The sequence below is a fragment of the Myotis myotis genome, unplaced genomic scaffold, assembly GCF_014108235.1.
Source record: "Myotis myotis isolate mMyoMyo1 unplaced genomic scaffold, mMyoMyo1.p scaffold_m19_p_14, whole genome shotgun sequence".
NCBI lineage: Eukaryota > Metazoa > Chordata > Mammalia > Chiroptera > Vespertilionidae > Myotis > Myotis myotis.
Window position 1 is genome coordinate 14,239,619 of NW_023416318.1, and position 22,620 is coordinate 14,262,238.

At 46.1% G+C, this 22,620-nt stretch overlaps 1 protein-coding gene across 1 annotated transcript in view; it reads right to left on the minus strand.

Moving 5' to 3' along the window:
• ANTXR1 (ANTXR cell adhesion molecule 1) overlaps positions 1-22,620 on the minus strand; it is a 215,766-nt gene that overhangs the window by 48,385 nt on the left and 144,761 nt on the right. The window contains exons 14-17 of the mRNA XM_036334285.1: positions 19,376-19,417; positions 13,596-13,691; positions 12,167-12,334; positions 1,874-1,954 (exon numbers count right to left, since the gene is read on the minus strand). Of these exons, the coding sequence (XP_036190178.1) occupies positions 1,874-1,954; positions 12,167-12,334; positions 13,596-13,691; positions 19,376-19,417 (387 nt within the window). The remainder of the gene's footprint in view (positions 1-1,873; positions 1,955-12,166; positions 12,335-13,595; positions 13,692-19,375; positions 19,418-22,620) is intronic.

The window sequence follows — 22,620 nt, forward strand, 5'->3', positions numbered from 1 at the left end:
TTATGAATTTGTTTTGTCCAGAATGGTCAGTGGAGATGTTTGTCAGTTGCTCTGAAATGGGCTTGTACCAGCATGTTCTGTCACAAAAGATAGCACTTCTGACCCTGAGTGTAGGTTGCTTACTGTTTTTTTCTTAATCTGTTAGCTGAGTCTCATGTATGCTAAAATGTTTTTAATTTTCCACAGAAACCGGATGTATAGCTTATAAGGCCAAATACCACCCTGAGTGTCAAGTTTACGGCTTAGGCTCATACTGCAAAGTTTGCTCTAGAAGTGTGTTTTTGTAGCCCTTTATAGACAAAATACATATTTCATATGCCACAAGGGCCAAGGTGGCCAAGTATTTCTACGACTTTGTTTCTTTCATGCCATACTTGCCTGCCATCCTGGCCACAACCTAGAGCAAGAACAGCTAATTGGGCAGTAGCTTGCACAAAGGATGACTCTTTAGCGGTTCTCAACCTGTGGGTCGCGACCCCTGAAAATACATCCTGCATATCAGATATTTACATTACGATTCATAACAGTAGCAAAATTACAGTTATGAAATAGCAACGAAAATAATTTTATGGTTGGGGGTCACCACAACATGAGGAACTGTATTAAAGGGTCACGGCATTAGGAAGGTTGAGAACCACTGCTAGACCATATCCCCTCAGCCACACACCATCCATTGTCACCAGCTGAGAAGGAGAGGAACCTGCCTAACAGGTTCTGCTCTCACGTTTTATTAGTTGTGTCATGCTGAAGGGTGGGCATGGCAAATATATGGGCATATTTGATACACATTGGTTGCAATTTGGTTTGAATTTTTGCACCAACCCTCCATGGATAGTAGAAAAGCATAAAGTAAATAATCGTAATAAATGACTATGTGTTCAGTGTTGGTGAAATGCTTTACAAACATTGCCTTCTCCAATCAACCACACTATGAAGTAGTTATCATCTACTTTATAAAGATGAAGTTTGGAGAGGTTAAGTGACTTGCCTGGAGTTAACTTCCAGTCAGGAAGGAAGAGAGATTCAAGCCCAGCTCCACCTGACTTGAAGGGAGCACCAAGTCAGACATTTCATTGTGCTTTTTGGTGAATGTACCTAATTTCTTGAGAAGAAATAGAAGATGCAGACTGCTGATAGTTGAGGGAGAATTTGGTCCCAAGCTTTTGCTCTGTTAAACTTATGGAGGAGAGGCCATCTCTTACAAGGGGACATGGCAATGATGTGATTTCAGCAGAATTGAGGTTGTTTCCAGTGTTGCTATGATCTGAACAGGGCAAGTGATTCAGCTCCTCAGCTCCCTCATTTACGAAACGAAGACAGGGGCAGATGGTTTCTCAGGTCTCTGCTGGCTCCTCCCTTTCTAACTCCTCTTAGTTGGAGATGCTCTAAGCTTGGTCTGGACACTTTTGGGACAAATCCTTACCTGGACAGAAAGTACTCCTTTGCTTTTGGACCATTTAGGCCCAAAACCTGCTGCTGGAAGATGGGGGGACTCTTCTGTGGTCCCCGTTCCCTTGCCCCATCTTGTGGCTCTGGCATCCTGTTTGTCGTCACTGCCCAGGGTGGTGGGGAGCAGCAGGCCTCGCTCCTGCGATGGCCCAACGTCAGAACCAGCCCCCTTTATTCACTTACCGTACCTATAACTTAAGTTTGGGTCCTAGGAAGCTAAACCCAACCTAGTCTGACAAAATCCTTTTTAGAAAAGCAAGTCAAAAGTCAACGTCTTATAAAACCCATAATTTTGTAAACTAGTATCTGATTTGTCATTGCATGAGATAATAGCTGGATTTGTTTACCTGGAGTTATTCTAGCTCTACAAACACAGAGGGAGACAGAAAATGACTGTGTGTGTGGCACCATTTCTGAGTCCTACCGTGTCTCCTGGCTGTGGACGCATCACGGACACGCGGTCATATCCTTTCCTTAGTAGGACCCACAAGGCATCGAGTTTTCCCTGAAATAAAAATAAAGCACCAAGATTACATAGGTAAGCAGACCAGTGGCCAGCACAGACCTGTGCAATTTTCATGCTTCTTCGGTCATGTGAGAACACAGCACCGGCAACGTGGTTGTGACAGGGTAAGGGACTCTTTAGTCCCTGAATTCAGAAGCGAAGAAGAGACACCTACCAGAAGACCTGATGCTCATGCAGGATACACTTGAGATTTCAGTGCAGCCCCAAGGTTACAAACACAGAGAAGTTCATTCAGGCTGTTGGCTTTTGCCCTTTCACATTCCTGGGCATATCCTAACACAAGTCTATCTTTTCAGCTTCCATTAGAGTTTTTTTTCCCTCCCTTAGTACCCAGAGTTCACAAATGAAAACAGTGATGATAGATACATGAAAATTACTAAACAGAAATGTTTAAGGGCAAGACTAATGAATGGCCCTTAGGGTGCAGATACTTGGCTGTCCCCTAGGCTCACTAGGCAGGAATGACTTGTTGAGGAATCCATGGCTCAAGGGATATTTTACCAAAAATCACAGATGGCCTCAAATCACAACCTCTTTGTAGTTGTGGGTAATTGGTTGAATCTGAGAAGAGTGTCTCCCCAGTATATGATGAAGGCAGTCTCATGCCTCTGGCCATTCTAGTGCCCAAGACACGCTTTATGGAGGCTGGTTTCTACCATTGCAAATACCAAACAAACAAAAAGACATTTATTTAGCTTTGTTCTTAGTATTACCCCTGGTTGGTGACTCCATCAACAGGCAGCAGTCCCCTTTGCCTCATTTTTTGTCATTGCCCTCGTGGTAGGCGGAAAAATCCTCTCCTTCCACCTTTACTGATGGCATCCTATTCTCTGGAACCTGAGAACATGTTGCCTTCCATGACAACAATAACTTTGTAAATGTGATTAAATTAAGGATCTTGAGCTGGGGAGATTATTCTGAGTTAGCCGAGTGGCCTCCGTCTGACCACATGGGTCCTTAACAGAGAAGGAGGAGTGTCAGAGTCAGAGAAGGAGATGTGCCTGCTGAGGCACAAAGTGATCCAAGTGACAAGACTCAACCCACTGTTGCTGGCAAAGAATTAGACAGACCTGGGGTCCAATCCCAGCTCTCCAGTGAACAAACCGTGTGCCTTTGGGCAGGTTAGTTGGGAGGGGGCTATAAGCCAGTGAGTGGATCTGCCTCTAGAATCTGGAAAAGACAGAGAGAAGAATTTTTCTTCTAAAGCTTCCAAAAAAACCCAAAACAAAACGCAGCCCTGGCCTCACCTTGATTTTAGCTCAATGAGACCCATTTTAGGTTTCTGACCTCCAGAACTGTAAGATAATAAATTTGTGTTGTGTTAAGTCACTAAGTTTATGGTGATTTGTTACAGCAGCAATGGGAAACGCATACAGCCCTTATCACTCCCTGACACATTCTATGTTTATTTGCTTATCATCTGTGTTTGCCAACTGGAATGCCAGCTCTGTGAAAGCAGAGGTGTCACTGGTTTTGGGAACTGCTGTGTGCCTAGCCCTGAGGACAGCATCTAATGCTCAATAAATATTTGTTGGGTGAATGAATGTATTCAGTGCTACTAGGTGCTGGGCTCAGTGTTTTACATGTGTCCTCTCATTTCATTCTCCCAGCAGCCCCAAAGGTTTATGGAAATAGACGATCAGAGAGGTCAATTAACCTGCCCAAAGGCACAGCTTGTTTACCGGAAAGGTGCGATTGGACCCCATGCCTGTCTAATTCTAAAGCCCATACACTTTCTACTATACCGTTGGCAGATTCTTCCTCGGACAATTCTGGCTGGAGCACCTGAGTTTAGATCCTTTAGAATAGAGTTTCTAAACTGTAGGTTGCAAGTCTTTAAGTGCTTATAAAACAATTTTGTATGTTAGGAACAGAATTTTTAAGAAATAAAATAGGATAGAAAAGAAAAGATTAGAGTTAATTGCACATGGTGAGGATAAGTATTATTTTGTGAAAAATGTTTCAGTTAAATGTGGGCGGGTGTGGGTATGAGTGTACATGTGTGCACAAATGGGCACGCATAGGCAAATACTGGGCCAACATGTATTTCCCACCTGGGTCTCAGACAGACATGCTGGAGAACACGGGTCTGGAAGAGTCTCTGAGGGATGGTGCTGGGAAGGCTGGGGGTGTCTAGAGAGTTCAAGTTCTGTGACACAAAGCTCTCAGAGTGGCAATGTTAACTGAAGAATACCACGCCGAAGACTTCCTGTTCTGAAATGATTTTCTGGTGGGTTATATTCAGATACCAAAAGTATGCTCTTGAGCTTTTATCAGCTGTTGCTCAAGTTCTTGTGGGTTAACTTTGCCTCGCTAAGTGCAGTGTTTCTCATCTCTTTTGGCAAAGTATTTATGAAAGCCTCTGAAAATATTTTGAAATGACTTTAGAATGCTGTGTTCAGCATGGTTTTCTGCATTCAACCCGTCTCAATCAGCAGTTGCATGTTTTCCTTTAGGGTTTTTTGGGATAAGCATTTATATTTCAGCATATAACCAGGTGGGTTTCCTGGAAGAAAGCCTCTTTTTCTTTTTTTCCCCTTTTTTGGGTGACTAACAGTATTCGGTTTTGTAAATCAGCCCACCCACAGCACTCTGGGCGCTAGTCACTCAACTTCTTGACAAATGAGGGGCGATGAGGTAAGGCTGAAAGAAAATTGGGCTGTTGAAGCATATTAATTAACCCAGCAGACATTTAAAGCTACATGCAGAGCAAAAGAGCAGAAGCCACCTAGAGGTATAACACCAGGAAACGGGTCATAAATTACGTTTTTCTTTGTGTCAACAGATCATAGTGTAATATTTAAGCACAAAATGACGGAATTCAGACTGCCTGAGTTTGTATTCTGGGACTATCCCTCACTGGCTCTGCGGCCTCGGACAAGTTGGTTCATCTCCCTAATGCTTACTGTTCTCATCTTTAAAATGACGATAATAATACTGTCTGTCCCATAGACGTGGTATGAGGCTTACAATTAGACAGGCACTTGTCTCATAGAAAGTATTCATTAAATGTTATCTATGATCATGGTAACGCCATTACGATGACCATTTGGGAGCCTCTGTAGAAAGACAGAAAAGAATGTAATGCAGAGTGTAAGGATCCAATAATTTGAACTTTATTAGCATGTACCTCCCCATCCTCTCTTCTGTGCTTTTTCAACCCTTTTCCCCCTTTCTCTTGAGCCACACTTCATTTTCAGCGTGACAGTGTCGGGCTTCTCTAGCAGTGCTCAGTGGCCCCAACACTCCACCGAAGCTGCTCTTACTAAGGCCACCCATGGCAGCCCGAGGGCCAAATGTCTCGGCCCTCTGAGACATCTGACATGCCGGGCCTCTCCCTTTGCACAGGCCCTGGGCTCTTGTGCCATCAGCCTCTGACTGCTCCTCCCTCTCTCTCTGGTGAGTCCTTTTCAGGCTCTTTTGCTCCTCCCTCTGCCTACACTCTGGTGTTCCCCTGGGTCCTCTTCTAGTCTCACCCCCAGGCTGAGGCTCACCCTGACTACTCTCAGCCAGTCTCACTTCCCCCCTTTCTCTGATGCCTCACAAATCCTATCTTTGGCTTTGTCTACGCTTCAGCTCTCGATCTGGGTATCCAGTGACTTATCAAATCTCAGTTGTAACCTAGACATAGCACAGGTATTGAAAACCAAACGCCACAAATTGAACTTTCTTTCTCCAAACGTGCTCCTCCTTTTGTAAACCCTCCCTTGGTTCACGGCACCATCCATCCAGATGGGCAAGCTGAATCCCTCTTCTGCCCCCACCCCACCCCCCCATATTCAAATCCCACCACACCTTGTGGATATTCTCTCTGTAACAGCTTTCCAGCCGTCGCCTCCTGTCCGTCTCCAGGGTGCTGCCTTGGCCCAGGCTCTTATCTTGCCACTCACTGTCGTAACAGTTTCCTGATTGGTCTTGAACTTTTATACTCCCTGTCTTCTCTCCTACTTGAGTACTAGCAGATTTCATTGCTAGTTTAAATGAATGCATTGCAGTTAATAAAATAAAGCAAGAAACCTCTTACTAAAGGTATGTATATGGGCAAGTTACCAAGCCTCTCTGTGCCTTGGTCTTCCCATGTGTACAATGGGAGTTGTATTAGTTTTTATTTTGAAGGGTTGCTATGAGAAATAAAGGAGCGAGTGCATGGAAGGGCCTGGATCTGCGTCTGACTTATGGTACAGGCTTCCTCTAGGCGAGGGCCTCACCCAGGTGAGTTGCTGTTGCTGGACTCTCCTGGCCCAGGTGAGACTCGCTGGCTCTAGTTATATCCTCAGTATGCCGAAGTCTGGCTGCCCCACACATGACCCGAAAGCCCCCAGTCTTTGGCATCGAAACCATCTTATTAATCCATACATTCAATACCTCTTTCTATGCCTCTATCAGGTAGCTTTTTAGGCAAGAGCCGAAGTAAGCTGTAGAACAAGTATTATAACCAGGAAGAGAGTAAAGAATAACTCTGTAAAGTCAAAGAGAAATGCCTGGCAAAGCTCGTGGAGCCTTGATTTCTGAATGTAGGCAGAAGCCTGTCATCCAAGACGGTAGCTAATGTGCTTATTAGTAGCATCCCCTTGGGGCCAGAAGAGCCTCAGGGGGTTTTTTCAACCAGTCCCCAGGCCTCATGCCAAGCCTGGGGAGGACCCTTCGGGTTGACTCCACCACTTATTCTAGCTTTGAGCGTCCACCACGTGCAGGCTTCTCCATGGGACACTTGCAAGATGCTGGTCCTCACTCCCCAGGAGAAATGTCCAGCTGCTTCAGTGAGCTAAGAGATTTGCCCAACCCCCCCCCAACCCCCCCCCCCCCCCCCCCGCCAGACTGTATTAGCTGACGTTTAAAAATAGCTTTCTTTCATTTGAGACACGTTGACTATAAAATGAGAAATTTACCATTCCAGGCTCCCAACGCATCTCAGCCTCGGCCAAAAACTTCCGATCCACAAAGTCAGACAAACCAGAGGTCCTATGTCAACGCGAGCTTTGTTTCTTCCTAAATGATAAGATTGCGCCGGGGAGGCTTATGCCACTGGTACTCAAAGCACGTGGTGCATGGCATGTGTGGCTGGGTTTTTCTTTCTTTTTTATTTATTTATCTATTTTGGCGAGCAGCAGCTGTGTCTTCTTTGCTGGCTCGTCTGCCTCAGCGGAAGTTAGTCAGAGGCTGAGAATTTTGAGAGTGGTTCTACTTATAGGGCCATTATAGACTAACACTGGAATTTTTGCACCTTAAAATATATGGTAAATATCGTGCCCCATGCTTCCCTTGAAATAAATTAATGCATAAAGTTGGAAACTTTTCCTACCCCCCTCTTCCCCCCATATACACACTCACACCCACACATGCATACATACACACACGGTAATTGCCCTTTGCTCCTTCTTCTGTGGGTCTTTGTTAAAAAAAATGTTGGGAACCTTTCTGAAAAGTAGCTGAAGAGGGACAATAAAAGTCTGTTCAATGTCAACTGCACATCTGACAACATTTAAAGCTCCAGGGTGATTTACTGAACTACATACAGCTTCATTCCAGATAGTTTCATGACCGAAAGCTGCTTGATTACAAGGTCAAGGGGCTCAAGGCCAAGGACAACAGGTGGGCCTAACAGAAAATGGACAGAAGATTGCCCCCTCCCAGGCCCTGCAAGCAGCACAGGCCACTCTGGCTCTTAAAGGGATCAGCCAGGCTGCCTGGCCCGCCAGGGTCTGGCTTTTGTCCTGCGGCTGTCATTTCTGTCATTTCCAGTCATGTGGAGGAGCTACTGGAAAACAAGAAGAATGGTTTCTCTGAAGGCTGCAAGCCTTCCAGCGAACCTGAACACAGTCCTGGTTTTAATCTATCTGGTGGCCATATATCTGGGCATGACTTAACTTGTCTGAAATGGTCAGTCCCAATTTAATGAGAAACATGGGGTGCTGTAAATCCAGGGGGTGGAAACCAAGCAAAGGAAAACTCAGGCCAAATAGTCATGGGCCTGGAATGAGGAAAGGGTGAAGTGTGGTCGGTGTGGTCAGTGCCTTAAATTAGACGAGGGATGGTGGAGAGAAGCCCACTGTGGACTCCTTCGCTTGGTGAATTCCCCCTGGGTTTGCTTAGCAAATGTGCTCACCTGCTTCTCAGATCTATTTTATGAAATGCATGAAAAAAGTGAGTCAAATGCAATACATTAAAAGATGTATATGATTCCGATCACTTTCACTGGGGCTCTAGGAGTCTCCCCAGGACCCCCTGAAAGTTTTGCACTGGGTGGGGGTATTCTCCCTGTGTATAGTAGGGGCGGAGGAGACTGGTTTGTCTCCATGAGCTGCCTGCCCCCCTCCATCCCTGTGTTTCTCTGCCTTCCTGGCTCTGTGCCTTGGAAACCTGACCCCTTCAGATGGCATCATCTGGTTTCCCTTGGGTTTGGCCAATAAGAGGCACCAGAAAAAGATGAGAGGGCAAGATTAGGGAGAGGCTGGGGTACTTATCCCTTCTACTCCTTCCCTGACCCCCTGGCTCCAACAGTGGCTGCATTCTTATAAGGCAGGGCTCTGCAAACATATTTTTCTTTTTTTCCATTTATCCCCTCTATGCCCTCTCCAGCTGCCCCCACCCCCCCCCCCTGCAATCACCACACTGTTGTCCATGTTCTCTTTTTTTCTGTTTTGTTCAATGCTCCCACCTCCCCCAATTACCCCCCCCCCCCGCCCCCGCCCAATCAGAGCTATCTGCCTGCTCTCTATCTATGAGTCTGTCTCTATTTTCCTTGGTAGTTCAGTTTGTTCATTAAATTCCATATATGAGTGAAATCATATGGTATTTATTTACTTTTTGAGAAGGGCCATAGAGTAAAGATTTTAGGCTTCGTGGGTCAACAGGCAAACGCAAGGATATTATGTAGGTACTTATATAGCCATTTAAAAATATAGAAACCATTCTTAGCCTGTGGGCCCTATAAAAGCAGGTGGCAGGCCAGGCTTAGATTGCTGACCCCTCTCTATGGCCACGGTTCCCATTGGATGGTTTCAGCTTTAGAAACTGGCTCCACTGACCCCATCTCTCCTCCTTGCCCCGAGGGGCAGGCCGAGGGGAGGGGTGTAACAGCTCGGGTCCCCCCCTTAGCCCTGCCCACACCTGTGCTCGTTTAACCCTGCTGCCTGTGCCTTCTGCTTCCTACCAGGAGTGTGACAAATCCAGCGAGATGGTCCAGGAAAGGAAGCAGAGTTTAAGGTACTTCATGAGGCTAAATGCTTTGTCCAAGGCCTGGCGATGCCCACAGGCACTGTGGCTGGAGTGGGGCTCATCCTGGAGCATGCAGCATGTTCAATAGGATAAACACTGACTTTCTGGTAGGAAGTCTGCCCGTCTTCTGGACAAACAGTATACATTTTGACTTTTGAATTCCTTTCTGTGCTTCTATTTTCAAACTTCCTTGTCCCGGCCCGTTCCTCACCCCATTCAGCCCAGATATGCATAAGATGACCTCTCTTTTTCTCTCCTTCCCTCGAAGAGATAGCGAGAACAGTGTCACCTTCTTGGAATGGAGGGTACCAAAGCGATCCGTGTACTCCAGGAGAGTCTAACCAGCACGAAGCTCTGGGAATGGCTTCATAATTACATCCTGTGCACCAGCTCTGTAACACCAGAAGGTGGAGACCCTACTCTGTGCCAGGTACAGTGCTGTTCACTGCCAGGTCTAAGGTCAGGTAAGCATAATTGGTGCCTTCCAGGGGTCAGCTCTGGAGGAGAGAAGACTCATAAACATGCTCAGTCACACCAGGGCAACTGCATCTCTCCTACCTAGCGATGTGAGCTGAGAAGCACGGGCATGAGCTGCTCCGCCAGCAAGAGGGCGGTCACCCTTTCTCAGGTCCTAACGAGGGAGTCCGGAGAGGCGCTTAGCCAGTCCACCGGCATCACAGGTCTTTCGCGCCTGGCCGTTTGGGTGGTTCTTTGAGACTCAGATTCCCAGCCACTTGGTATGAATCCAATAGTTGTGTCTGTGGGAAATTGGACTGTGAAATCCAGTGTGGTATCCTTATTGAGACTCCTGACAAACCCACGAGCTGTGATCAGGGGCTCTTTGCCAGACACCTCAGGGAACCTCCATTGGAAGGCTGGCTGGGACCTTCCGTGACAAGTTCTTAATTGGGCTTGTTAAAACCCAGATTGCTGGGGTCCCATCCCCTATGATGTTGATTCAGTGGATCTAGGTTGGGGCCTGAGAATGTGCATTTCTAACAATTCCTGGGGGATGCTGATGCTGCTGGTCCAGGGGCCACTGTGAGAACCAATGATTTACCACAAGGACAGAGGAGGAGGCTCAAGAGCAGGGACTGTGGAGGGAGCAGTAACGGGAGCAACAGAAGGTTATCACTTGGGGAGTTTAGATGTGAAATTTGAAAAGGGAAGCTTTGGGGGGAAAAGAATTTTATTTAATGAAAATAAGTGAGCAAGTTGTGATGGACGGTATATCTTTGAAAGCCTTTTGTGAGACTCCGAGTCATTAGGTTTGAGATGCTGGGCCTGGGAATATGTATTTTTAAAGCTTTCCCAGGTGCTTCTGATACTCAGCTAGGTTGGAGAATCTCTGTCCGCTCCGTACCCAGCAGTGCCTGGCACATAGCAGATGCACAACAAACACTCAGTGAATTGCTACTAATTCCAAGTGGGCGTTGGGAATGCTTTTAGATTCCTAAACCTAGTTGTCCATATCCTTATTTTTTTCATAAAACTCAGTCTTAAACCCCCAGTTGATAAAGGAATAATGTGCTGTCAAGCACAACTTAGATTCTTCAAACTGAATGCATATTCTCTCAATGTCTAAGAATACAGAAATAAAAACCTGGCTGTCACCAAATACATTGTGTTAGTCAGAAGGTATAAATGGCTGCAAATGACATCAGAGAAAAACCCCTTTCGTCTTCATCCCTGAGCTCCTCTGCGGCTCCTTCCTGTCTGTGCACGCATGCACGCCACTGCGCCTTCCACATTAGAAAACAACTACAAGCAAACAGCTGTTAGCCAAGCAGCTACATTTCGCCCACATCTTTCTAGAGTTCAACCCACTGCCCCAGGGGTTTTATCTTAAAAAAGAATCTCACTGCTTTAAACACAGGCGAGCCAAAATGTAAATACCTTGCAATTAGTGTGGGCATAAGCTGGCTCTGCTGGGAAAAGACAAGTACCAATAAAGTGTCACTTGCTGTTTAAAATGCTTATTCCTTTGATTTCATAGGAGATGGGATATGCTGAGCAAATAACTCAGGGAATAATGAATGTTATTTTTACTGTCATTGGAAGAGGCGTAAGGCTGTGCATTTGTGTGTGTGTGTGTGTGTGTGTGTGTGTGTGTGTGTGTGTGTGTTTGTGAAGAGAGCAGGCTCTTTTACTGGATCTTTCACTTGAGGCCTTGGAGTTGGTTCAGTTCGGTTTGGAGCACAGAAGTAGAGGCTATAGACCTGAGTTGGGGGTCTTGGGCTCCGGACCTGGGTCGAGCGAGGACTTTACTTACCTCAGTTTTCTGAAGGAGTTTTATGAAATGAAGAAATGGGGACAGACTCACTCAGAGTCTTTTCAGCTATGATTTTCTCATGCTCTTTGACAACTGGCATAGTGCAGATGTTAATGGGCAAGCCTGAAGAGCAAGGGTATTGAATGAATCACGTATATTCCAAGACATTTGTACCCCAGAGCAAGAGAAAAGAGGCCTTCAGGAAGCATGAACTGCCTCCTATAGTTTAAAGTTCCTAATAAGCCAGAGAAATTTTAAGATTTGAAGCTGTGGGGGGAAGAGAGATGGTGGAGAAAAAAGGGGTTTTGCTCGAAGCCAGAGAGAGTGAGTCCTAGATTGATGGCCAACGCAATCCACCAGTGTGGCGGGAGCGGAACGGGCTTATGTTACGGCAAGAGGAATTGCTTACCAATGAAAGGAGATGTTATACAATTTATAAAGGTCCTCTGGGGTTACTATCCGAGTCCACCTTCATTCCGCTACTTTGCTATGATGGTTTAGAAAAGCCTAGTTCTCAGCCTTGCTAATGCAGAAATTGAGAAAAAGTAGGCACCTACACGTTTAAGTCCACGAGTTGAGAAATTTGTTCCATGGTGATAATCTGGAATTTGGTTTGATATTTCATCACGTCAAAGAGTCTGATTCTTACTAAAAGTGCTTTAGCAGGAGTGAAGACGGATTTTAAGTAGAAAGAGACCCACCTTGATGGGGGAGTACCACTTCGGGGGCGAGGAGGGCCGCCGCATGTTGTTGTTGAGATTTCGAGGCTCAGGGAACTCGTACTCCTGCTCTGGCATTTTGACTCTCGCATTCTTTGCCTTTTCCAACTTAGCACCTTCTTCTGTGGAGCCCTTTTCTCCCCAACGGACCTGAATTAAATAACACAGAAAAAACCAAAATGACAAAATAAAATATGATGCCCCAGAGAATGGGGATCACAAACACATGCGTGATAGGCAGCGCAGGTGCTCCCCCCTCCTCAATTCCTTTGGGCTTTGAGGGCCGGGGAAGAGGGAGGTGTGGGAAAGGGGAAGGGCGAGGCTGAAGGAGCGGAGAGAGCAAACCACGTGGATGGATATTGAGGGGTGGAACTGTCGGGCCGTGGGGGCAGCAGGTGCAAAGGCTTTGAAGGCGCAGGCATGAACTTGGATTTTATTCCAGGGAGAGAAGAAACCACTGGGGGTTTGAGCAGATGAGCAAACTGCTTCAACTCATGGTGGACAAGATATGGAGTGTACAGTTAAAAGGCTGTGCCTTCCATTTCTCCATCTAATGCCTCACAATTTACATCCCTACCAGATCCCAAGTATGAGTTTCCATCAGTTTGCTTGGGTTTTCCATCAGGGAGTAGTCAGCACATAGATATGAGTACAGCAGTCCTCCCTTATCCCTGGGGGATGCGTTCCAAGTGGATGCCTGAAACTATGAATAGTACCGAACCCTACATATACTACCGACTTTCCTATACACACATACCTATGCTTGAGTTTAATTTAGAAATTAGGCACAGTAAGAGATTAACAATGATAACCACTAATAAAATGCAACAATATAACAATATACCATTATGAAAGTTATCTTTCTCAGGAAACTAGCATGAATTTCTTTTTCCTTCTTCACAAATTTCATGGATTGAAGATTTGTTCTCATTCTAGATCTTAGCAACCTCCACATATGATTTTTTTTTTCTTTCTTGGTAAGTCTAGAATTTTCACCTTTTTACTCAAAACTAACATTTTATGGCTTCTCTTCGGCAGGTGCAACCTGCCAGCATCACTTCTCTTGGGCTTTGGGGCCACTATGAAGTAAAACCGGTTACCTGAACACCAGCACTGCAATGCCTCGCCAGATGGCCTGATAACTAAGAGGGCTACTAACTGACTAACCGGGGACGAGGAGCATCTACAGTGTGGATACATGGGATAAAGGGGTGATTCACGTCCTAGGAGGGAGGAGCGGGATGGTTCGAGATTTCATCATGCTACTCAGAATGGCATGTAACTTAAAATTTAAGAACTGTTTATTTCTGGAATTTTTGGACCATGGTTGACTGCAGGTAACTGAAATTGTGGAAAGCGAAACCACAGATAAGGGGGGAAGGGACTACTGTACATTAAGCTGTTCTCTTACCTCCATCCTTTTAATGCCTCCAACACCTCGCCCACCATAATAAGAGGCATCCACCGTAGGCCACTTTTTCTTAGGCAGACCATCATCATCTTCCTCCTGCAGAGAGAGTGTGGACATGAAGGAAGCAGAGCACACGCTGTAGGTATATGTCCACGGTGGCAACATGGACAAAAGGAGTGTCTGGGTGAGATGATAAAATAAAAACAGAAACCTCCAATAACAAAGTAATTCACAGTATTTCCCCCCATGATATAGTTTCAGAAGACTTGTGATGTCAAACCAGGAACCTTAGCCATCTTACATATATGGTTAAACTTTACAGCTGGAGGCGGATATGTGTGTGTCTATTTGTCATCTATGAAATAGGGATTCCCTGGCCTAGTGCCATTTTCCAAAGGAGAACCTAAAATTTTATCATCCAAAACTGAACATAGCAGCACCAAGAACACAAGAAACTCCAATAATAAAGCTGCTTTACTCAGTAGGAAACGGAAATGGCTTGATGAGTCTCCTGAGTTTTTAAATGACAGGGGGACAACCAGGAGAGATCACCTAATTGAACCTTTCCATCGCCCAGAAGAGGACAGTTGGATTCAGAGATATGAAGACATCAATGGAACTCAAGTTCCAGTCAGGTTTCCTGATGCCTTGTCCCAGGATCTTTCCCCCACACTTGCACACCCAGCTGCCCTTACTCTCATCTCTTCCTTCCTTGCCTAGAGGACTTGCTGTCCCTCTATTTCTGGGCTGTGCCCGAGTGAGGAGGCGGGGCCAGCCTCCTGCGCATGTGCAGGGACCGGTGTTTCCACAACAGGAAATGCCAACACTTAAATCAGCTCCACGTGCTCCTGATACACTAAGCCTGCCGTTTAATCCCCTGACCCGAGCTTGCCTGCCAAAGTCAAACAGCAGCAGAAGACAACACAGAGGCCCAAGCTTTGACCAATGAGGGAGTTGGAATTTCCCTGCAGTTACCATGGCTCTGTTTATACATTCTAGAGACCGGAGGGTTTTGCAATCTTCGGATGAGAAGGGAATCTTTGATGTGTCTTTGGCCAAAAGTTGGTGGATTAAAATCACAGTGCCCAGCAATTCCACTAAGAAAACCGGCAGCACCCGGGCTGACCCTCACATCTAATGAAGTACAAGGGCTCTTGGCAAGTTGCCCTCACACTGCTCTTCAAGGATGTAGCAGGGAGGGGAAACCGCTAGTGTAGAAATACTCTATGATTATTGGATGACAGATGGATAAGCTGATTTGCTTTGTCTGAGCAAAGCAGTAGGTAGGAATCAGGGGTTGGTGGGCAGTTGGCAGAAGATGAGCAGGAAAGAGTGGAACTGAGCTACCAGTACCCACCTGAGGTGATGGCTGAGACCCTCAGCAGCCGGAATGACAGTGATGCTACAGAAGAGGCTGCTTAATATTCTGTCAGGAGTTATTCATTGGCTGCACTGTGCTGCAACCACATACGTTTAATCCTTCAGCAAAAGTCCCTATGCAGATGGCCTTGTGCCAGCGGTGCCTTTGGGGGAGTGTGGAAATCGAGTTTGTTAGGTGGTGTCCAGCAAATGAAGAAGGGGAGTTATCAGAGGAGAGGCAAGAAGTAGGAGTTAGTGGTGCCTGGAGAAACCACAGAGCTTGGGGAGTGCTGGTTTCCCATCAGGGGAAGTTATGTTTAAATCTTAAAGGATGTGGCGGCCCCAGACATCCAGTTGGCTGATGTTCGGGTCACATTTCTCAGATGGTAGAGGACCATCTGCTTGTCCTCAGGCAGACCTGGGCATGTCCTCAGTCAGTCCTGCTCTAGAAAGAAATAGCTGTAGACTCTGAGGTCAGATGCACACATTGGGTTAGCCCCAAATTGGCTTAGTCCCGTGCTGCCCTCAGACACTGAACTTTTCTGTCTTTCCAATCATGTTCAGGCTTTTGTACGGCTCCATGCCCTGGACAACACCACAGTCTTGATGTGCACAGCTCCCCCTGGAGTTGTGCATATAGATGGTGGCCCTCTTAGACTCAAGCTACAAGTTCTTTAACATTCCTGCTTCTCTGATATCTAGATGGCCAGCTTGACCCAAATAGGCTCTCAAACCCTGATTCACTGCAGGTGCCAGAGGGAACTATCTATGGAAAGGAAAATGTAACAGAAACAGAATTGAACCCAAGGAAATAGTTTTAAATCAGCCTTTGAATCCATTTAAATTTCGATGAACCATAACCCATCTTAAATCCTTGTGATAAGCCTTGATAGTTCCAAATAAGAACCCCTTTTTGTCCATTCCATCTTTCACTCACCTGGCCACTGTGGCTGAGCCCCCTCAGCCAGTGCAGTGTGATATTTTGAGAAAAATAAGGAGGATACAGCTGTCAACACGATTGTTCACATTTATAGAGGAGTAAGTTTTGTGAGGGTGATGACATGAAGCATGTAAAGGGCAAAGGCCCCAGGAACTCCCAGGCCCAGGAGGCTCTGAAGGGCTGAACCTAAAGTAGAACTGGCTGCTTATGTCATCTGAAGTCTTTGGGGATAAGCCAGAGAAGTCATCCTCAATGTCAGTCTTGGAGATGAATTCCTAGGAGTGAACTGAAAAATCCAGCAACCCCTTTGTTTGCAAATATAAAAATTCCAAATGACCTAAGATTTCCTTGTTCTGAGCTGTAGAACATGTCATGGCACCAACATACCCTTCACATACACACCATGACTAAGGATGATGCAAGGATTTTCTTGTATTCTTCAATAAAAAATATAGTGTATTCCTTTTTTTTTAGAAGCAATGTGCTTTTTTTAACTACTGAAATATTGAATACTGAATTCTGGGCCTGTTCTAGTACTCCTGTTTGGCATGTGCACATGTGTGTGTGTGTGTGAGTGTGTATCGGTGTGCAGTTGATGTCCACCGGCAGTAGATTAGCCCTTCACCCCTCCAGAAGGGGAGGCTACTCTGGGTGTCTGTGTAGACATAGCTGTGAGGGACCCCAGGACTGCTAGTTGATCCTAGACAACTTGTATAATTTTCCCATCACTTAGTTATTTACATCTAAAAAATTCTTGCCTCGGAGAAATTGTTGGGATCAGTAAGCGTGATAACAAACCTAAAAATAAGTTCATCATTCAAAGGCAGGTGCTTGTTGTTAACTGGATGCCCATCCAGTGTCAGTGCCTTCAATACACATCCCTCTCCCTCTCACACAGAGTCAGAAAATCCATGGAACTAAGAACGCAACCAGCAGCTGAAGTGCTCTATTATGGTTTCTCCCATAAACTGTCAATTACTGGGAATAACTAGAAACCCAGTGAGGAAACCTCACTCTGCTGCCAATTAGAGAAGAAATGCCCCTCTCAGTTGTTAAAATGGAGTTTCTTTGCTTTTGCTGAGATCTTGACATTTCAATTAATTTTTCTTTGACCCTCTCTTTATACAGAAGTATCACTGTTAGTTGCATGGAATCTCAAAAAGTCATGGCTTTTTATGTTGTGCATCCTGATGTTCCTTATTAAAGAGAATCACTGTGGAGCGCATTATAAAGTTGTGTTCATTCTTAAAGCTCATTATTTAAATAGATATTTGTCTCTTGGGATACGATGCTAATAGATCTGATGAAAGTTGGGATCCTTGACTTGCTGATATATGGATGGCAGAGAGTGACTTCATATGGCTAGTAATTGAGTGTTAGACAACAGGCTAAGCTCCCTGGGGATAAATCAAGGATTAATTAGATATAGATCTTCATCTTTAACTAGCTAATGATCTTAAACATTGATGCAGAAGGAAGAGTCAATGAAACACCCTGGGAATGCAGAAAAGGGAGAAATGAGAAATGAATTGTGACAGGAGGAATTAAAGTGTGGTTTCAGAGATAGTAGCACATGAGCTGTGCCTGAAAGGCTGGTGGGATTTGAACACAGGGGGCTGGAGTGGAGAAGGTTGTCTGGGTTCTGATTGATTTTCAGGGCATTGTGTAAAATACTCTGTGTGGGCTACGTTATATTCTCTGTTTTTGTGGGATTTCTTTATTATTATTTCTGCCAAAACACATTAGGTGGGAGATTAGGGCTGCTTAACGCCCAGGACCAAGGGACTCTCATGGCCAAGATGCATGCTAAGGTCATCAGCACCGCCTGCAGCCAGCACGGAAACTCGCTTAGGTCCGGCACAGCCCTTTAAACCTCAGGCATCCCGAGGTTGTCTTTCTGTGTCAGAAACCAGGTCTGCCTTCTTCAGGTGAGACTTGTCTAAGAATGTTAGATGAAACTGGAAAAACTCAATTACTTCTCTTGCTTTCAGCTATTCTTTCTTTGTATTTTTCGGGTTCGAGCCCCACTCCCCCTCCAAAATGGTAGTTCATTCTACACATACTTATTAAACTGTTCTGTGTGTGCAGTCCTTTGCTAGATGATGGAGTCTGGGGTCAGCCATACTCCACAGTCTTACACCTAAGCCTCCCGGCATATTTTGGCCACAGTAGCTGCCACATCACCTTCCAAAGACAAATGTAGAGCCAGCAGCAGAGGAAAGGGCAATGACTCCTCTAATTGAAAATGAGGGGAGGGAACAGGGCAAACAGACCAACCTCATCAAGAGAGTGTCGCGACCTATTTTTCTTTGGAAGTACAAGAGACAGCTGCTGCACACAGCAGAAGCGCTGCCAAACTGGAACTTGCGGGAACTAACCACCGTGCTTTCTCTTGAAGGATTAGGAAAAGGCTTTTGTGGATGTAAAGAGGGTGTTATTTTTCCCCTCCCTCCTCTTTGCACGGCAATGTAATTTCCTCCCCTGATTTCTGGGCAGGAAGTTAGCATTCCAACAAGATGTGCTTTAATTGATGGCAGCTATTAAATCCCTTGGCTTACATGCATATGGTTCAGGATATAAGAGCCACATGGAATTTTAAATGCAATCACGATTCTTTCTGTATGTAGGAAACTTGACAAAGACATTGGGAGGAGGAATGGTGAGGGGGTGGTGCACGGTTTGCACACAACAGACCTTAGGGATTAAGGACCACGAACTAGAAACCTCATCATTAAAGCCTTTGGTCCCCCTGGGTTTTCAGACCTGTACCCTGGTTTATAAGTTGGTGAGCATTGCTTCCAGGCTGGCCAGCTCTCCCAGAAGTGATCAGAGGACCAGGAAATCCACTGGCCGGGCACTCCTGCCCCCTCTCCCCCAATATGCTCCTTCTCACCATCAGCCTTCAATGCCTCCACTCTATTCTACCCCAGGCAAACTGCTCACTGGCCAACTTATGGTGGAGCCTAAGATATTTTTTCTTCCTTCAAATGATGAGGATTTGAGAGTATGGCCAGGATATTAGCATATCCCCTTCCAAAATATTTTCATTACTTCCTGGCAAATCTTTAGGTAACATTGTTTTAAATTAAAGAACAGGCGGTTCCTAGAATCACTGATTTTCCCTCATCTGCACACATAAAGCATAAGTCTCTGCAGGGAGAAGAGATCCCTAAAGTGTCTCTTTTAGAGGAAAAATAATTGTATTGATAAAAACGTTTCTGTTTGCATCTCAAATTTGATCTGTGCAAGGAGAAACCTTCCCAAGCCTCTGTCTGTGACTGCCAGTTTAGTTCATTCATCTTCATCTTTGGTTGGGAAAGAGCCAAAGACCTCCCTGCCTGCTGCTTCACATGCACTGGGAGCCTGGGCCTGACTTAGCTCTGCATTGCCTTGACTTAGTGCTTTGCCGTCTCTGTGTCTTGACTCTCCACCCTACTTCCACACCCTGCCCGGCTGGCTACACCCGGCTCTGGCCACTCACCTCACTTTCCTCAGCAGGAGGTGGAGGCATCTCCTTGATAATCTGAAAAGAAAAAATAAAGAACAAGTCAGTGGAAATCTCCAGCCACCTGCTCTTCAAGAGGCCTGCTCTCAAGAGGTGTCTGGGTAGTGTGGCCATAATTGCCATTGAAGCAGGCCCAAGCAAGGCAGGCTTAGTCAGTGCCATGATGTGTTTTTGTGGGCAGAGTAGCTCAGTTAGTGAAAGTATGGTCTAGGCTGAGGGTTCTATTCATAATGGTGTTTTGTTGTAGTTTTGTGTAAAGGAAAAAATGTTTCATAGATAACAGTTCCATCTCTTATCCCAGGTAGCTATCGTGCAAATTTATTCACTCATTAATCCATCCAGTCATTCATGCATGAAATCATTTACCCATCCATTCAAACAGCTATATATTTAACAAACCATTGTACACGACAGAGGTTAAGATGGTGCTGCAGAGAGGAGTCAGGTACGGACCACACGAGCTGTTTTTAGTTCTGTTAACTGTCACTGGTCCCAAGGAGTACCCATCTAGGGAGGGTGTAGGGTGTGAATGTCAGGCAGATGGATTCCCAACAGTGGGCAGCAAAGAAGGGGTAGCCATGGATTTTTTCAGGGCCCTGAACTTAAAAGGGTACAAAGGTTTACATAGCAATATTATAAGATTGTATTTTGCAGTTTCCCTGTCACTGGGGCTGAAGAGAGACATGTGGACACTCTGGGCAGGCAGCAATTGGGGGCCCCTTCCATCCAATGAGAGGATGAGTGACACGTGGGAGAAGGACAGGGAAGGAGGACAGCTGGGTGGCAGTAAGCGACCTCTCCTTACTCGTGTCCCCAACTTGCACACCCCCTTCACAAAAGAAAAGCCCTTGCAGTTCATTAGTCTTTTACAAGGCAGTTTGGTCATCATCACGGTGACTCTACCATGTCCTTTGGTAGCTCCCTCTTCTCATCTCAAGCTTATTAATGGAATTTTGGGCCAGCTACATACAAGGCAGTCCTTTTCCTTAAGGAATTCAGGTAAATACAAAGCTCATTATATATCTTTTAATGTTTTAGTGCCAGGGCTGGTGTGGACCACTTGTGGATGGGTGCTTGGGCACTGCCCACCGGACCAGTTCCTTGATCCAGTTGGAGAGCTCTCCTAGCTGCAGAGCAGCCTGCATACTAGGCATCAAGCTCTTGCCTACTAAGCACACATCTCCTCTGACTTAACGAGTATTCTGGGATCTCATTTGGGCTCTGATTCCCACTGTTATCATCCGGGCTACCATTATCTGTCATGTCATCTCTCTATGTTGAGACAGGCTACTGGCTTGAGGCTCTATTAACACCAGCCTGGGGATTGAGACTCCACTCATTGAAAAGGACAACATTCAATTAATTAAGGACAGCAGAGGTTAAAGTCTCCAGGGGTTTCAAACTATCATTTCATCTGCCTCCACTTCCTGGCCATTGTGGGAAGCCTGCTGAAGGTCTCTGGAAAGCATGAAGCCATGATTTTGCTCACCCACTCAACTAAGAAAATCTCTGGGGAGGGCCATTCCTGCCCAGAGCTGATTTCCCATCATCCCAGAGGCACTGATGATTTAAAAACAGGAAATGCCTAGGAATGGGAGGGAGGGTGGGAGGCTGGGGACAGCCATCTAGAATGTGTCTTTCCTCTTTGGGCAGGGTTAGGGAGGGGAGTGAGAGGGGGCAGGATATTTGGTAAGACAGACAGATGATGACAGGGTGCTATGGCAATGTGCATGGGAAGGACCATGGGTATCTGGATGTTGGGTGCAGAGCAGCTGAGCTTCTGTCTTGACAGGGCTACCAGCTTCCTCCCTCACTGCATGGCAACACAGACCTGCCTTTCTCTCACTGAGGATTTGACAAGTCCTTGAACCTCCCTGAGCTCCACTGTCCTCATCTGTCAAACATTAACCTGGCAGGAATTGAGTCATGATGAGCAATCATACTTGTAAAACACCTGGTATACAGTGGGTGCTCAATTGATGGCGCAGACTGTTATTATTATTCTCCTTTTCCTTTCTTGCCGTCTCTGTATCTTGTCTTTATTGCATCTTTAACAAAGGTTTCACTTAACCCCTGTGTGAACTAAAAGGCTATGTATGGTTGTTTCCAGATGGAGCAGCCTAGAGGCCAGAGCTTCATAAATGAGCGACAGGAGGCTGGTGTTCAGGCAGCGGCCAGGGGCTACAGGAGGTCAGCAACAGCATGTTTCACCACATATGTGTGGGCACAGGCCATCAGCGGGGGAGGGCCGCAGCAAGTGGCCCACCACTCCAACCAAACCATTCAAACCGTGTCCCAAGGGGAAACCAAAAGACAGTGCCAAAATACTCAATTTAGTATTAATCAAAGGTGGACTACTTCACAATCCAGATTTCATGCTGACATGCCGTAAACTGGGCACCTGAGCTTCTGGAAAAATGCCACCATGTTCAGGTAAACAGGATTTAGGCACCTCCAATGTGGTCTCATTGGTGGGGTGTCTGACTATATACAGTAGGAAAGAGAAAGAAGTCTTCCTAATTTCCTAGTGCTTCAAAGCACCCCTCCAACTACCCGCCCCCCCATCACCAGCCTTTCACTGGGCTCAGAGAGCAGCTCACCCATAGGATGGCAGGGGAGTGTTTCAAAGTGTGATCTAGACAGGCTTAGTTGAAGTCATGAGATGATTTTTCCAAGCCTTGAAACTGAGTAGACTGTCTCCAAATGAGCCAAAACCTCCTGCCAAGACCAGCATATGGGCCACCCAAAGAAGTGACCTAAGCACAGGGACATGTCAGCCTTCTCCACCTTACCCCCCACCCTCCCGCCCCCGTCCAGAGTGCACGTCGCCTGAAGGAGCAGGTGGGCAGCTATTGAATCAGCGCCGCTGCCTCCTTGCTGTGCAGTGGCCCAGGGCTCACGGGATAAAATGCTAACTGTCCCAACCCCATAGGCCTGCATGATGTGGCCCTACTACCTGTCCACCTGACTCTTCTCCACTCTCCCCTGCACTTCAGCCTCCGGGTCACCTTCTTGTTCCTTCCACGCATCCTGCTGATTCTCACTTGCAGCATCTGCCTAAATGCTTGCTATCCCTTCCTGCTTTATCACACCCATGTACATACCCCCGTTAACACCTATTCATTCAGCAGATCACCAATAAGTACACCTCCCCAGGAAGTCTGTGACCTCACAGAACAGGCAAGTTCCTGTTCATGGGGTCTCAGGTAACCCGATAATTT